The sequence below is a fragment of the Muntiacus reevesi genome, chromosome 3 (assembly GCF_963930625.1).
Source record: "Muntiacus reevesi chromosome 3, mMunRee1.1, whole genome shotgun sequence".
NCBI lineage: Eukaryota > Metazoa > Chordata > Mammalia > Artiodactyla > Cervidae > Muntiacus > Muntiacus reevesi.
In genome coordinates this window covers 49,529,798-49,545,989 of record NC_089251.1, presented here as the reverse complement: position 1 = coordinate 49,545,989, position 16,192 = coordinate 49,529,798, and the positions used below count along the sequence as shown (strand labels likewise).

Genomic DNA, 16,192 nt, shown 5'->3' with positions numbered 1-16,192 from the left:
CCCAGGGCTAAACATGGCCCAGAAAATTCTAACATATGATTTTCTCATTAGATTCACTTTGAAAGTGAATAAAAACCACATGGAAAAATACACAGAAAAATAAATTCCTGGACTATAAAGATGATCCAGAGTTTTCTTTACATATCACTTACCTACTCTTACCCCCAATTTCTAAAAACACGAAGTATTTTTAATCAGTTTTCAAGAAGATGCTCTAATTGTCTATAAGCATGCATTCAAAGGAGGAAAACATTCTTCAGGTGTCAAGATTAAATGTGTTTATTTCAAGTTAGTGGATACAATGGTATATTAGATACCAGCACTCCAAGCTACACCTATGTATTTGCCTCTAAACCTTCACACGTTGTCAGTTTCCATTCCTCTAACATTCCATCACTGGGCCTCCTATTTCTAGCAAAGTCATAGTTCAGTTATTTTTTTTTTTAAAGTAAGAGCAAGATGATCACCACATTGTGCTTCCAGTGCCCCCAGAAGGATTATAATTCTTTGAAACAAAGGTTTATTGTTTTCAGTAAAGGGGGAAATTGATAACAAGAGCACTAGTAATGGCACGACTAGAAGAGAAAGAACAGAATACAGATTAAAAGAAGCATTTTAGGCTGGATGAGTTAGTTTTTCCTTAGTAAAAACTCCACATAATATTATGGACATGATGTCAAAGTTAAATTGTTCAATTTGTGGGCCACACACTTAAGCGTATTGGCTAGTACATTTTTGCACTTAAACAGAAGCAATACAAGCTTTATGTTCTACCATTACACTTCCAATTTGTCACTTATTAATATACCTGCCAACCTAATGATTCTTGCATGCATTAGAGTTTGCTTTTGTAGAGTTAATTTTATTTTCCCCATCCCTCCCACTCCCATAAACACTGCAATGTGAACTCTGCCCAATTTTATGAGAATGTTGCAAAGGACAGCTCTGTGCCACCTCAGGACAGGAATTTCCCATCCCCTCCTCAGGCTAGAGATGGATCAGTGGTATTGATCACATCTCATCTTACATGCAAACAGACACTGTTCCTTATTTTCCCCATGCCAGAGGCATACGAGTCAGCAGGTATGCATACAAAAATGGAATTAAAAAGGAAAAAAGAAAGAAAGAAAGAAAAAGCTTTCTTGTTAAAGCCTATCGTCCTAGAAGGAATCCATTGCTTTGAATTCACTTAAAGCCTGTACAGGCGAAATGTGTTTCTTCTGAGAACCTCGTCTCACTCTTGTCTGGAATTCTTCAGGCTTTTCTCTCTTCACAAGGGGCTTCTTCTCTGGTGCCTTCATCTTCCAGGACACGACAGGTGAGTTGACAGCTGCTGTCCCATAGACCTTCTGGTATTTTGTTGAGGCCACATAAGATGCTTTCACTGTGAGGACAACAGCATTCATCAGGTTTTTAGCTGCCTGGATGAGTGACGTGGCACTGTCCAGCTGGAGTAGAAGAATGAGATAAAAATGGGTTAGTCAAGGCCCAGCATGCAGAAGATGGAGGTGCAATTTCACATTTAAAACAAAGTTGTGTCTGTGCCGGTATCCAGTATTTCCATAAAGGAGCAAACTACTATTACATGACAAGGTGAGTAGGTTAAAAAACAGTCACCTGTCTTCTATTCCTAATCCCAACATAAGGAGGAGGAAAAAAAGAGGACATTTGATACACAGTTTTATATAATCTCAATACCACTAAAGACAAAACTTTTTTTAATCACGTAAGAATTCCAACATAAAAGAAATTTTCCAAAGTGGAACACCTAATGTTATTACATTAGGCTGACTGGTAATGATGACAATTACTTAAATGTTTGAAAACATTTGGCAGGCACTGAAGAATAAAAAGTTTATAAGGGTTTTCCATCTCAGTTTTATGGTCCTCCCAGTGAAAGTATCTATTTATAAATAATTTCTCCACCTTGACCTCTGGATTGATACGGATGCAGGCAGCTAAGCAGAAGAATATATCCATGGATACACTGACTTTTTAATTAGGTGTCTGATATTCTACAGTATCTGTCTGACTATTCCCAGGTCTTAAATGTACCTCATATAAAAATATCAACAATTGTGTTAGGTGTGTTTAGGTCAGAGAGTATTCAATAAGACCCCCCTATTCATGTGCTAAATGAAATACTGTTTTCTTAAGAAGTGCCAAATGCTATTTTAAGAACTTTGTTTCCCCACTCAACTCTCACAATGCTGTGACGTAGGTATTACTGTCATTGCCATCACACGGTGAGAGATCTAGTGCATGCAGAGGTCCAGTAATTTTCACAAGTTTACACAACTTAAGTGATAAGGTCCTTCAAGACTGTACTACTGTACCATACTGACCCCCTATTGGGTAGGATGCCTTTAAAATTGTTAAGACAAGTCACAGCTTAGAGCAGCATTGGTGTGCAAATTCATATCCAGACTCTAAGGCCAGGGATTTTTCAAGTTACCTCTTTTCTGCTTTTCATCAGTTAGGCAGCATGTTACATACCTCATACTAGACCATTCAATATCTGTTTCAAACTCCTGGACAACAAAAGCTGGAAAAGCTCAAAACTGCATTTCCCAGACTCCCATTCAGTCAGGATTGTATGCGTCACCTAGTGACAGGAAGGAATTAACAGCTGGACTACAAATATTACTCCAGCCTCAGGGATGCCTGAATGTAATCTGTTCATCAAACTTATACTATCAATTAAGGAAAGGTATCCCATTGCAGCTAAATGAGAAATTCAAGGCTGTTGCTAAGGAATGTGCTCCTAGATGCTGAGGCTTTGTATAACTTGTAATCAATGACTGTAGCTACATTAGAGAATGGGAATGAGGCATACGACCTTCTGGGTGTGAAGAATTAACAGTGTTTATGCCGAGTGACCCCAAACACTGTGGCTCCCCATGTGATATGACCTGCATTCACTTAACTTGTCATTTCTTATGAACCCAGTGAGTCTCAAGTAGTGACTGGGGAATCAGATGTTACATCTAAGGGCTCTGTTATGTTACCCTGGCTGTTATCTCTTCTACATCCTTTATTAAAGCTAAATAAACATATTCTGAGCTTAAAAAATTCTATGAGAAATGAACTCAGTTCTTCTACCACAAAAAGCTTATAAAATCAGATCATTGGAGAAAACAACAGAAGTTTTTTAAGTGTGAATTTCTTACAATGCCATAAAATTAAGGCTTCCCATACACACACAGTCATACCCACACACATAAATTAAACGTCAGTATTACATTGACTCCACAATAATATAGAGAAGCAGAGATTTGTGGATTAGAGTCACGACTCAAGGAATATATAATTGACTGCTTTGCAAATTAAATCAACCAAATGGATAGAGTAATTACTTACACTACCAATTCTATTACACTGTATAAGATGTCCATATACCAAAATAACCGTTTAACCAATAATGTTTACTTTATACAGCATAAATTTTAAAGTCAGCTAAGGAAAAGAAAATTCTAGATTATTCACATTAATAGAAGGGAAGCCAAGCACAGATTAGTGCAGTGATGTTCTAAGTATGGTCTCTGAACCAGCAGTATCAGCATCACCTGGGAACCTTTTCAAAATGCAGTCTCTCAGGCCAATCCCAAAATTTATGAATCAAAAACTGGTGATCCAGGAGATTCTGATTCATGCCAAAGGTTGAGAACCTCTGGATTAATGAAACCCAAAGACTATCTCAAGGCTTGTTTCATCCAATGATTTCAAGACTTTCACCATCCACAAGTTTTGTAACATCACAGCTCGTTAACTGATTGAATTTCACTTTTTTCATATTTCCAATAATACTTTCAGGTAGGAATACAAATAATGAAGAAAAGAGATAAGATAGCAAAATGCTGGGATAATTAGGAGTTCAGTCACGGTTTCTTTAGAGCTAGATACAATACCCCTCAGCCAATTGACAATTCCCCGTAAAAGTCTGTCAGGTTTCAAAAATGAGCAATATTCATTTACAAAGTTAGTTGCTTCTATTGTGGGCTATGAGTGAAGAGAGGGTAGAATGATATTAATATATCAGGGACAGTTGTGTTGATTTGCTTTGGAGCAAGAGAATTAGTAGAAGTAGAATAGGACAAAGTATGTCTATTGTATTTTAAGTTGTCCCTGGAAAAGCAAATCTTGGGAGAACTGAGTAAGTCCAAAGAGAAGAATTACAAGTAATCTGGAGATTTTTACCACAGATTCCATTTTCAGATAGATGGTGTCTAATTCTGCTGCAAAAATATGATAGCCTTTTTCTTCTTCAGAACCCCTTTGTTCTCCCAGCCTGACGCACGAATCCTGTGAATAAACCTAACACATTGGTTGAGAGTGAGATGATTCTGAATGATTAAGCCAATGACTTTGTTCAAACCACCTGGTAGGGCAGGTATTAAACCTATGGCAAGGCAAAATGCGGAGGTGAGGTCCAGCTAAGCCTGAGCAAATACATTCAGAGGTAGTAAGGCCAATCCAAAATCAATGCAAAATTTGACTTTTTCTTAAAAATTGAATTCTCTAAGGGTACATTTTACCATTTGCCCTTTACCCACTGTAATGATTTAGATCATTTTCAGCACCGTCATAATTTGTTTTAGCTAAAAATGGGTTTCCTTTACACTTGTCCAAAATACCACTGAGACCTGGTTTCCAAGTGGCGCATTTTGTTAAAAATGCACTTTCTAAAGAAAATACCTTAAAAATCATAAAGCTACATTTCAAGATGATATTTAAATAGAAGGTTTAGCAAACTTATTTCACATAACTGCATCCTATTTCGTGATGTATACTGTAACTAGGGCATTTCCAAACAAAACATGTTAATGAATATGTGTAAATGAAGTTCTCATAATAATAACCAACATTGATTGAATGTTTACAAGGTGCTTGGCATTCCTTTAGTCCTTTTAGTTAATTTGCATGACTCAAGAGTCAAAGGAGAAGGCAATGGCAACCCACTCCAGTACTCTTGCCTGGAAAATCCCATGGACGGAGGAGCTTGGTAGGCTGCAGTCCACGGAGTCACTAGGAGTCAGACACATCTGAGCGACTTCACTTTCACTTTTCACTTTCATGCATTGAAGAAGGAAATGGCAACCCACTTCAGCGTTCTTGCCTGGAGAATCCCAGGGATGGGGGAGCCTGGTGGGCTGCCGTCTATGGAGTCGCACAGAGCTGGACACGACTGACGCGACTTAGCAGCAGCAGCAGAGTCAAAAATCCTTGAAATAGAAACCTCTACACCACCTTTTACAGATGAAGAAAGGCAAACTTAGGGAGGTGAGGTAAGGTAACTTGTCCCTGTTCAGTTCAGTTCAGTCTCTCAGTCGTGTCCGACTCTTTGCGACCGCATGAACCACAGCACGCCAGGCCTCCCTGTCCATCACCAACTCCTGGAGTTCACCCAAACTCATTTCCATTAAGTTGGTGATGCCATCCAACCATCTCATCCTCTGTCGTCCCCTTCTCCTCCTGCCCTCAATCTTTCCCAGCATCAGGCTCTTTTCAAATGATATAGCTCTTCGCATCAGGTGGCCAAAGTACTGGAGTTTCAGCCTCAGCATCAGTCCTTCCAATGAACACCCAGGACTGATCTCATTTAGGATGGACTGGTTGGATCTCCTTGCAGTCCAAGGGACTCTCAAGAGTCTTCTCCACATCACAATTCAAAATCATCAATTCTCCAGCACTCAGCTTTCTTTATAGTGCAACTCTCACATCCACACACGACTACTGGAAAAATCATAGCCTTGACTAGACAGATCTTTGTTGGCAAAGTAATGTCTCTGCTTTTTAATATGCTGTCTAGGTCGGTCATAACTTTCCTTCCAAGGAGTAAGCATCTTTTCATTTCATGGCTGCAGTCACCATCTGCAGTGATTTTGGAGCCCAAAAAAATAGTCAGCCACTGTTTCCACTGTTTCCCATCTATTTGCCATGAAGTGATGGGACCGGATGCCATGAATTGGCAAAGTAAGAATTAGGACCCGTACTATCCATTTCTCACCAAAGCCCAACGGCTGAACCACGATACTGAGCTACTTCTCTTAAGCCTCATTCAGTCTTTGGGGTCTTGTTTTTCAGTCACAACCCATCATTCAAAACGAACAAATCTCAATTATTAACTCTGTCTGGGCATCTGATGGGCTTCCCAGGTGGCTCAGTGGTAAAGAATCTACCTGCCAATGCAGGAGATGCAAGAGATGTGGGTTCAATCCCTGGGTCTGGAAGATCCCCTGGAGCAGGAAATGGCAACCCACTCTAGTATTATTGCCGGGAAAGTTTCATGGACAGAGGAGTCTGGAGAGCAACAGTCCTTGGGGTCACAAAAGAGTCGGACATGACTGATCACACACAAACAGGCAATCTTATAAACATCATGACTGAGTCTATTAAGAGCTTCTATCTCCTGATCTGTGATTTTTGGTCTTATCTCAGAACCTGCATTCTTTCTAACTCTATCTCTGGGTGTTGGATGTGCTGCGTGCATACATGCTAAATCGCTTCAGTCCTATCTGTCTCTTTAAGACCCTATAGACTGTAGTCCGCCAGGCTCCTCTGTGCACGGGATTCTCCAGGCAAGAATACTGGAGCGTGTTGCTATGCCCTCCTCCAGGGGATCTTCCTGACCCAGGGATGGAACCCACATCTCTTGCATGGAACCCGCATCTCTCTTTACCTCTGAGTCACTGGGGAAGTCTTCAGGTGCGCTACTGCCCAGTAATCCTTCCTGGCCCTTTGGCTGTTCTCCTGGCTTGGATTCACCATAATGGCAGCAATGCCTGGGGTCTGAGACCTGCAGATTTGTCTTGTACTTGCTCAGTTTCTCTGAAGCACAATCAATCTATGGCAGTAATGACTGGCTGTGCACTCAGGTGGGGCTCAGCTACTCTGATGAGTGTTATAAGCCTTTAACTGGGCTGGTCTTCCTAGCTTAATAAGTCTCAAAGGTACCCCATTCATTCCTAAGCTGGCCTGCATATCCACTGACTAGACTTACCCACAGAAAGATAATTGTGTATTTTCCTGCTCAAAGGCCTTTCTACTTCTTTGAGTATGCACATGCCCATGTGTACTCTCTCATATTGGATTCCTTGCAACCCCATGGACTGTAGCTCACCAGGATCCTCTGTCCATGGGATCTTCCAGGCAAGAATATTGGAGTGGGTTGCCATTTGCGCCTCTAGGGGATCTTCCTGATCCAGGCATTGAACCTGCATCTCCTGTGTTTCTTGCATTGTAGATAGATTCTTTACCACTTGAACCATCGGGGAAGTCCTAAAATTCCTCTATCAAGTCTAAGACAAGTGGCTACTTAATTAAAAAAAAAAAAAGCTTACGTTTAACAAATGTGACCCTGAGTCATTCTCTGGACTAGCTTCTCAAGTTTCCCTTCTCTCACCCAATCTCATCACGATAGAGGAAATGCTACTGTGTTCAACTGGGACTTAGAAGGGCCATACAGTTTGTCCTGTATCGTGATGGTAGTAAGTGGTAAAGCCAAGATTCAATCCCAGAAAGCCTAACTTCAGAGTCCATGCTCCATCCATTGCTTCATTCTATTTCTCAGAGTTGTGATAGCAGACAAATCCACAATCCTAAAATTCATCAAACTGTGCTAGACTAAGTCTCCCCACTCCATCCCATAGGTGTCTGTTGTCCCTAACCACAGAAAATAGGCTTCTTCTAATTCTGTCACTATTCTTTTTAAAATATCAAAGTACTATTTTAAAAAGGCAACAGATGTTTGCTCACATCTTGTTCTATTACAGTCCATGAAAAGCAAATAGGGGTGGGAGAACTGTTTTACAGCCATTTTTATAGGGTTTTTCTGGCTCTTTTTCTGCCTCTCTTACCACTCTATTCTTCTTCACCTCATTTAACACCTAATAGATATCTTTTTCCCTGCATTTTCTTATTTTGTGTTTTGAATAGAGAGAAATACTAGGGGGAAGACTTTCCTGAATTATGATTCTTCCATTAATTGATATTTGTGCTAATTCCTCATGTCAAAGCTGAAGATTGTTGTGAAAAGTGCTTATAATGAATCTTTAAAGTTTACAGGATCATCTGGAGATTTCTGAAACCCCATGTCCTTAGGTTTTATGCTATTTCATTAACATGGGGTTAATACTGCAAGAGGTGCTCAGTTTGAGTAGAAACAGAATTTGACACAAGCGTGACTGCAAGACTCAAATCACACATGAAGGTGCAACTACATTCTTAAAATACTAATTATCATTTGCTCTCTACCCTACATCTGTCTACTTACACATTTATTCATCCAAGGATTTCTTCACAATAGATACCTATTGTGTATCTATGTTGTGTCAACCACTGGGCTTAAGTGTTGGGTATACAAATATTAAACCAGAAGTTTTAATTTTTGCTCAGTTTCTAAGTCAAGTCCAGCTCTTTGTGACTCCCATGAAGTTTTAATGCTCTATTATATATCCTTTAGTTGGACTTGAGGTGCTAAAATCCCAGAAAATAGAGGGATCTACCTTGAATCAGATAGGGATAGGGTAAGAAAATAAAGCTTACTGGTGGACATGATGTCTAAACTCACTTTGATGGACTGAACAGAATATTGTTGGTGCCTAGATGATTAAGAATGCTGAAGAAGAACAATTTCAACATTTCTCTATCATACAAATGGGTATATATGGATGAATTCATCCAGGTGATATTAATAGAAACAAGAGGGAGGCTGCAGTGCTCAGCTGTTGAGTTTAACTTTGGACAAATGCAATAATGTGTGTGCTATAAGTAAGTGGAGTGAGTTATCAGAGGCAGAGCTGAAATTCTGTGAGTGAAATTTAGGAAAACCATGTTTTGTTTATATCGGTTTTCCCAGTCCTGCATACTCTAAGTATACAACTTATGTCAATTTCTGATTTCTTCTCCCCTTCACATTCCTGATTTCGTGTTTCTACAGACAGACATGATAGAATGTGGAATAAAATATTAAATCCATATTCTGCCCTCAGGTCAAAAAGTCCAATGAATCTACTAAAACTTTTTTCAGCATTACACTTCTAATATCAAAATCAATATTCTTTTAATAATCTAAGACATAACATCATCAAGATATAACTATTCCCTTGACAGACAAGGCTACTTTTGATTCTGTTAAGTAATTAGCAATCCCTCACCCTTGAAAATAATGGCAAACTTTCTGGTACCAACCAGCAATAAACCAAATGCAGTTTAGATTTAACAGCTGGTTTAAAAAACAAAACAGCACCCCACCCCCAACCAATGGCATTGACAAAAGTGCAAAGCAATGTGAAAGAGGTGGAGAGAAATGCCTTGGATTAACCACATATGACACAGTAAACATTTTAGGATGTTAATTTGTGAGGGTCAGACATACAATTACAGAAGAGAATTAAGGTTTCACTATGTTCTACATTAATCCATTTAAAATATGCATGTAGAGATAGAAATACAACCTGGAAATGAATCTATTTTCTAAAAAGCTGATTATCTATTACCACAAAATAATGAATCAGAAATGGCAGTTCATGCAAATCCTAAGTACAAAGCAATCTGTCCTTGCATTAAAAATAATACAAGTGTCATGGGATTACTGGCTAAGTTAAATTGAACAAAATAAACCAAATCATTTTGAAGGTGATTTTGAAATATAGAAACCAAGGAATGACTACCCCAGAAAGCTTAGGAGTGCCTGGGAGAGGCACTTTGAGCCTAGACTATTTTAATTTTCTCAACTCAGAACTAATGGTGCTGATGACTTTCAAAAAGTTAAAATGGGTACAGTTCATTTTAGCCCCTAGCAAGATCTTTTAATGGAACTACTTTAGTGTTTAACATATAAGAACAAGAAGTATTTTAATGGGACTATACTACACATATTCAAGGCCAAACTTCCCATCCCAGTTTGGATGGGAAGAAGTTGTGATGGAAGAACTTATAATAAATTGAAAGCAAATACCCTGAGAAAACTAGAATCTCTCTACTGTAGCTGGTCATTTATTTATATTTAAACAGTTATCTCTCCAAAAGGAGTCACAAATTGCTTTGCTTGCAGGAGGTTAAAAAAAAAAACCAGAGGTTTTGCTACAAGTCAGCTTTGCCATTAATGAATGGGAGGTTAGAAAACCAGAGCATTGCAGCCTATTATCAGCCAAGAAGAACATTTCATGTTTAAAAAATCCATGAGGCTTTGAAGAGATATTTGATCTCCTCAGAAACTGTGATACATTTGAAATACCTTGAAATATCTGCCTACTTTTTCCAGAGTCTATATCAATGACACTTTTTAAAAATGCTAGCAAATCCAGGGTAATAAACAACTGAAGCAACAAAGACATGGTGAAAATTGCATCTTTCCCCCTTCATGGATGTTTCCATGCTTGTAAAAAAGTTGATTCCTATATGGAAAGCCCTCATTTCGGTGCCCAAGCCCACTCACTCTTCCTCATCAAACATCAACAATAAACTAGCAAAGCCAAATTCCTTCCTGTTAAGCTAGTGACAGTGGTGAACACAGACGGCAGCAATTTGCTGCTAACTTCTAGGTGTCCATGGCAGGCATTATTAATCAATCATGGCACTTTGCTCCCTCAGAATCTGCTCAGTGGCATGGGAAACAAAATTTCTTCTCCTCCTTCTCCAAGAGGTCGTATTTTGACAAATGTCAAAAACAACTTGATACAGTTTAGAACACAGTACATCATTTACTATACATTTCTACTTCTATATTTAAATTGTTTAATACTTTCTGTATTTGTTACTACTAATCCAATCATGGACAAGTATTTTTATCTAAATGATGCAGCACTTAATTTTTATTTTTCGCTACAGTTAAATTTCAGGGAGAAACTGAATATTGTACTGACATCATAGTGTTTTAGTAGCTCAGTCCTGTCTGACTCTTTGGGACCCCATGGACTGTAGTATGCTAGGCTCCTCAGTCCATGGAATTCTCCAGGCAGGAATACTGGAGTGGTTTGCCATTTGTTTCTCCTGGGGATCATCCCAACCCAGGGATTGAACCCACACCTCCTGTATTATAGGTGGATTCTTTACTGTCTAAGCCACATTTGAAAGACATCATAGCATGATTTGCTAATTAATGAAATCATTAAATAGAAGACATAGTATGAACAGACATGCAAAGCATTGAAGGGAGGGTGATTTAAATCAGATGATAAAAATTAGCTGAATGTATTAGCAGGTATGATGTCTGAAGTGCAAATGACCATCACAGGTATGCTGTGATTACTGTTAAAGAGAAAATAAGCTGCATTTAAGTCTATTAATATTAGAACATGCACCAATCCTTGATAACAGGGTGAAAATACTGTAGTTTAACTCCTAAAGAGTTGGTTTCATCCCAAGGATGTTCCCAGTTGATTATAAGATTTTGAAAGTTTTACAACTTCAAGTAGTGAATCAGTCACAGCAGAAAGGAGGACAAGGGGTTCACTATTTTTTTTTTTCTGCAGAGTTTCCCTGAGTGCTGCCAGGGATGCATCTGGTGCTCTACCAAGGCTGAGGCCAGTTGTTAGGAAATCTGTATGAAATGGCTCAAGATGAATTGGCAAAGATCTTAGCAGAAAAGCCATGCAGTCCCAGCCAGGTTAAGAAAAAATATCTCCAGTGTTGCTGAGAAATTTACCAATTGGCTCTCAGGTAACCTTCCCAACTGGACATATTTGTGTCTTCCTTTCCAATTCATTTCAATAGGTAGTAGCTCTTCCTAGTCAGCTAGTCTACTGATTAACTCTCTTCATTTGCATTTTTTCAATTATAGGTAAGTAAACCTTCGGGACTCCCATGAAGGCTTAATTACAGTCAACAAATTTCCTAAATATGGCATAGAGCCATTTTTTTTCCCTCACCATTAGAGGCAGAAAAGTTTTTGCTCAACCCCAAGCAAGGCATTCTTGCTAACCTTAGAATCCAAAGAGAAATGGGAATATTGGGATTGTTAACACTTGGAAAGTTATAAACAGGTATCTCTACTCCTCCAGGTTGTCTTCATCTCATTTTTTTTATATCTCTTTTTTTTCCCTATACATCAGGATCGCCTGGCCCAGAGGTCTTCTCTGGGTTGCTTTCATAGAACAATAGAAGCATAGGAAATATAGCCAACAAAAGAAGATGTGCTAATGGATATGTTAATGGATATATATAAAGTCAATTCACTAGTGTCTGACTCTGTGCGAATGGACTGTAGCCCGACAGGCTCCTTGGCCCGGGAGACAATTTACATCACATAAATAAACCATGCATTGATTGTTGATCTTGTCATCTCTGATCTTGTCTTCAGCATCTAAGGTTCAGACCTTTAAAGGGCTAAAGCTTCTTTTAGCCTTCCTTGTAGGGCAGCCAGCTAGCAGAAGATCACTACCTTTGATCCCTTTATTTCCTCCATTCTCCCTCACTAAGCTGTGTTATCATTATTGAGAGGCAAATTTGACACAAGTCAGTGTCCAAGAATCCAAGAGAGACAGATCTTCACAAAATGGATCACAAAGAGCCACCAAGAAGACCAGTACTCTCAGAGGTGCTGAACTTGTGTGGCTGTGGTAGGTCTCTTATAAAGTGATGAAAGCGACCTTACACAATGGCCCCTAGGTGCCAGCATGCAATATGCAACTACTAAGCGAAGAATAGATCAAGAGTAAGGACCACAGTTTCGAGTACTGGTTGATGGAGGACTGTGCTGGGAACTGAGCATAAACTGGAAGTCTGAATGATTCATCTCCTTCCATTCACTCCTCTCCACATTCAATCACTAGCAGCTATATCATGTGGCATTATTCATATGTTGGGGAAACTAAACTCCCATCCAGCCAATGCCTCTCTCCTCGTCGGGTATGTGGAATCTGCTATTGCTATTTAGTAGCTAAATCATGTTCAACTCTTTGTAACCCCATGGACTGTAGCCCACCAGGATCCTCTGTCCCTAGGATTTCCCAGACAAGAATAATATAGTAGATTGCCATTTTCCTGCTCTAGGATCAAATCCTCTGTGGCTACCTGAGTTCTGAATGGAGAGAGAAAAGAGCAGCAGAAGAGATGCCTTCCCCAGGGAGTGTTTGCTGCCTCTCAGATCCTAGTCCCCTCTTTACACCCCGTTTTTCCAAATTGTAAACATTCTCTCCCTACTGGTAATATATTCTTATATTTCATGCTCCACTTCCAGCTCTCTCTGTTGCTCTATCCTGTTCTATCTTTGCTTCTCTTATAGTAAAGAAAAGTCGAACTCTGGATTCAAAACCAGGTTCAAACCCTGATGGGACTAATCACTGGCTGTGTGATGTTGAGAGAGCTACTTAACTAAGCACTACCTGAAATTATCCCATATTTTATCTAAAGTAAAAGTGAAACAAAAAAGGACTTTCTAGAATTAAGTATTGAATAAGATAATAATAATGTCCTTGAAGCTGGACACCTAGCACATAGAAGGAAAGTGAAAGTGAGAGTGAAGTCACTCAGTCATATCCGACTTTTTGGGACCCCATGGTGTAGCCCGCCAGGCTTCTCTGTCTATGGGGATTTCTCCAGGCAGGAATACTGGTGTGGGTTGCTGTTTCCATCTCTAGGAGATCTTCCTGATCCAGGATTTGAATCCGAGTCTCCTGAATTGCAGGCAGACTCTATCCTCTGGGCCACCAGGGAAGCCTATAGCACATGGAGGATCTTAGTAAATTATAAACCTTCATCCATTCTATCCAGCACTTGGGACTCTCTACCATCACCTTAACCTGCTGTTAATGCCTAATAATTAGTTTTAAAGTTTTAGGGATAAAAGGAGAAGTTCACAAAGAGAATAGAAAAGCAGCAAAGTTGTATTTTTTTAGTACTACTGAAACTTTTAGATAGAGGAAGGAAGGCTCAAGATTCAGTACAAGAAAATACAGGGGATTCTGTATGGCACCCAAAATATCTAAGAATATTTAGGGCTTCCAAGGTTGGAGAAAGACTTGGTAGTAAAAAAGTCAAGATGACTGTAGGAGATGGAGGGAAGATAATCTGGTCTGAGAAAGTAATGTTTAAAGATCTAGTTTGAGAGGCATCAAAAGAAATGGTATAAAACATTTTATCCAACAACATATATGGACTAACATTTCAAAAAAATTCAGGCCCCTCCAAAAAAACCAGGGTCTTCATTTTGGTTAAGATATTATTTTCAGGTATTTCTTATTAAAAAACACATAATGTTACCTGGGAAGTTTAACAGCCTAATTAATTCAACTCTTATATTGTTGTCAGAACCTGGTTGACAGACCTGGCTACCTCAAACATGGTTTCCCTTTTGCCTACCAAGTACTGAGGATCAACCTCTCAAGCCCTGTTCTTTAACTCCATTTAAATACAGTTGAGTTCCCTAGATTTTTTTCCTAAAGTCTTAAATCTATTCTATAAAATGGACTATTCTTAGTCTTTAGCCCATTGGACCTAGCACCTACTGTCTTCAACTAAAATCGGCTTATCTCATTATCTTCATCCATCCATAGACTCACAGGATTGAATCCACATATTCTTTGGGGGTGCTTGAAAGTTTCATCTGCCCAACTTCCCAGAACATGAGCATACCAATCTTGCTGGTGTGGGTTGATGTATAACCAATTTGGTTATACTGCACTCATATTTTTTAGCCAAATAAGTTAGCAGAGGGCAGACTAACTAAAATATAGCTATATTTTATATACAGACTAAATAAAATAAGGTCTATTGAAAATATACTAACCAAAAAATATAGGATAACTAAATGAAACTATAGAGAGAGGACATTGCCTAGGCTACGGTCTGAAAAGGCCAGGCGATAGCAAGAAGCAGGTCAGCTGGGAAAAAAAAGCAGCATGAGCAACCTTTAAACAAGTTATACTAGTCAATTGTCCAAGCCTCTTCCAGAAATGTCTCTTAGTGAAAGAAAGGATGGCTCAAGTGTGACACACCTGCTACCATTTTTTTCCCATTGTTACCTCTAGTCACTGTGCTGAGTCAATACAATCTTTTGTTCTACTGGTCCTAGACATGGTCTCAGAATTCTTCTCCAAACAGTCAAGGACTTCCCTGGTAGTCAAGTGGTTAAAATCTGCCTTGCAATGCAGGGGACGTGAGTTCAATTCCTGGTGGGTGAACTAAGACTCCACATGCTACAGAGCAACTAAGTCTGTGCACCTCAACCAGAGAGTCCACGTAGCACAAAGAAAGATCCTGCATGCTGTAACTGACACTAGACACAGCCAAATATATAAATTAAAATACTTTTAGAAGAACAGCCCAGTCAATCACTAGCAATTGATAAGTGTGAGCAATCAAGGTTAAACCCATTTACCATACTTATATGGGCCTTTGAGCTGTTCCCCCAAAGGCTTTGATTAACAGCGGTATATTAATATAATTTCCCCATCATTATCATATTGTTTTCCCTCATATATCATAAAGAATAATCTCTTAAATATAATGTGGAAAACTGAAGTTAAATGTTAGACATATATGTAACTATACAAAATAATTCACTATGTCCACCTAAAATTTCCCCTCTTCTTTTATTACAGAAATGAGAATTACAAGAAGAAATGGATGTCATCATTCAAGAGTGCATAAGAGGTCTTTAGTATAATGCGTCTTTTAAAGCCAGTAATTTTAATTAAATTAGTTTTGAATTTGAGCAGTTGATCCATGGCTTTTTATAATTGAATACATTTTTCTGTCTACTTTGAAATATTCATTGAGTAGACATTGAATAACCCCTCTAAATCCTTGCCTTTCTTCCTAGTCACTGCTTTTCTCTTTGTGAGATGTCAACCCATTACCAATTTCATCATATATTCAATTACTTTCCAAGTATTCACTGTATACACTGTCACAGAATCAGGTAGAGATGTCCTACCTTGAATTCAGAACACACTCAATGAGTTGTAAGTATTTAAATTTTGTATCCTACTTTAGTTTCTTGCAAGAGTGGTTACATTCACAAAGACCTCTGACATTTAGAGAATCACCTAGGCTTCTGTAGACTTTTCTTAATTACTCTTCCCAACACTCCAGAGACAAGAGGTATCTGCCTTCCCCACTGTCTTCCTAGTCTAAGTTACTGACAACACAATTCTTCCAACTGTTTAAATTAAAAACCCAGAATCTTATATTACATCTTGTTCTCTCTGAGCCAGCATATAATCTGCCACCATATTCAGTCAACAGCATC

General features: G+C 38.9%; 1 protein-coding gene across 4 annotated transcripts in view; it reads right to left on the bottom strand.

Moving 5' to 3' along the window:
• Window positions 1–1,025: 1,025 nt before the first annotated feature.
• The window catches only part of CTNNA2 (catenin alpha 2), a 1,156,373-nt gene continuing 1,141,206 nt past the window's right edge, over window positions 1,026–16,192 (bottom strand). For all 4 annotated transcript variants that reach the window (XM_065927274.1, XM_065927273.1, XM_065927275.1 and 1 more), the window contains one exon: window positions 1,026–1,448. In XM_065927274.1, coding sequence (XP_065783346.1) covers window positions 1,161–1,448 — 288 coding nt within the window. In that variant the 3' untranslated portion in view covers window positions 1,026–1,160. The remainder of the gene's footprint in view (window positions 1,449–16,192) is intronic.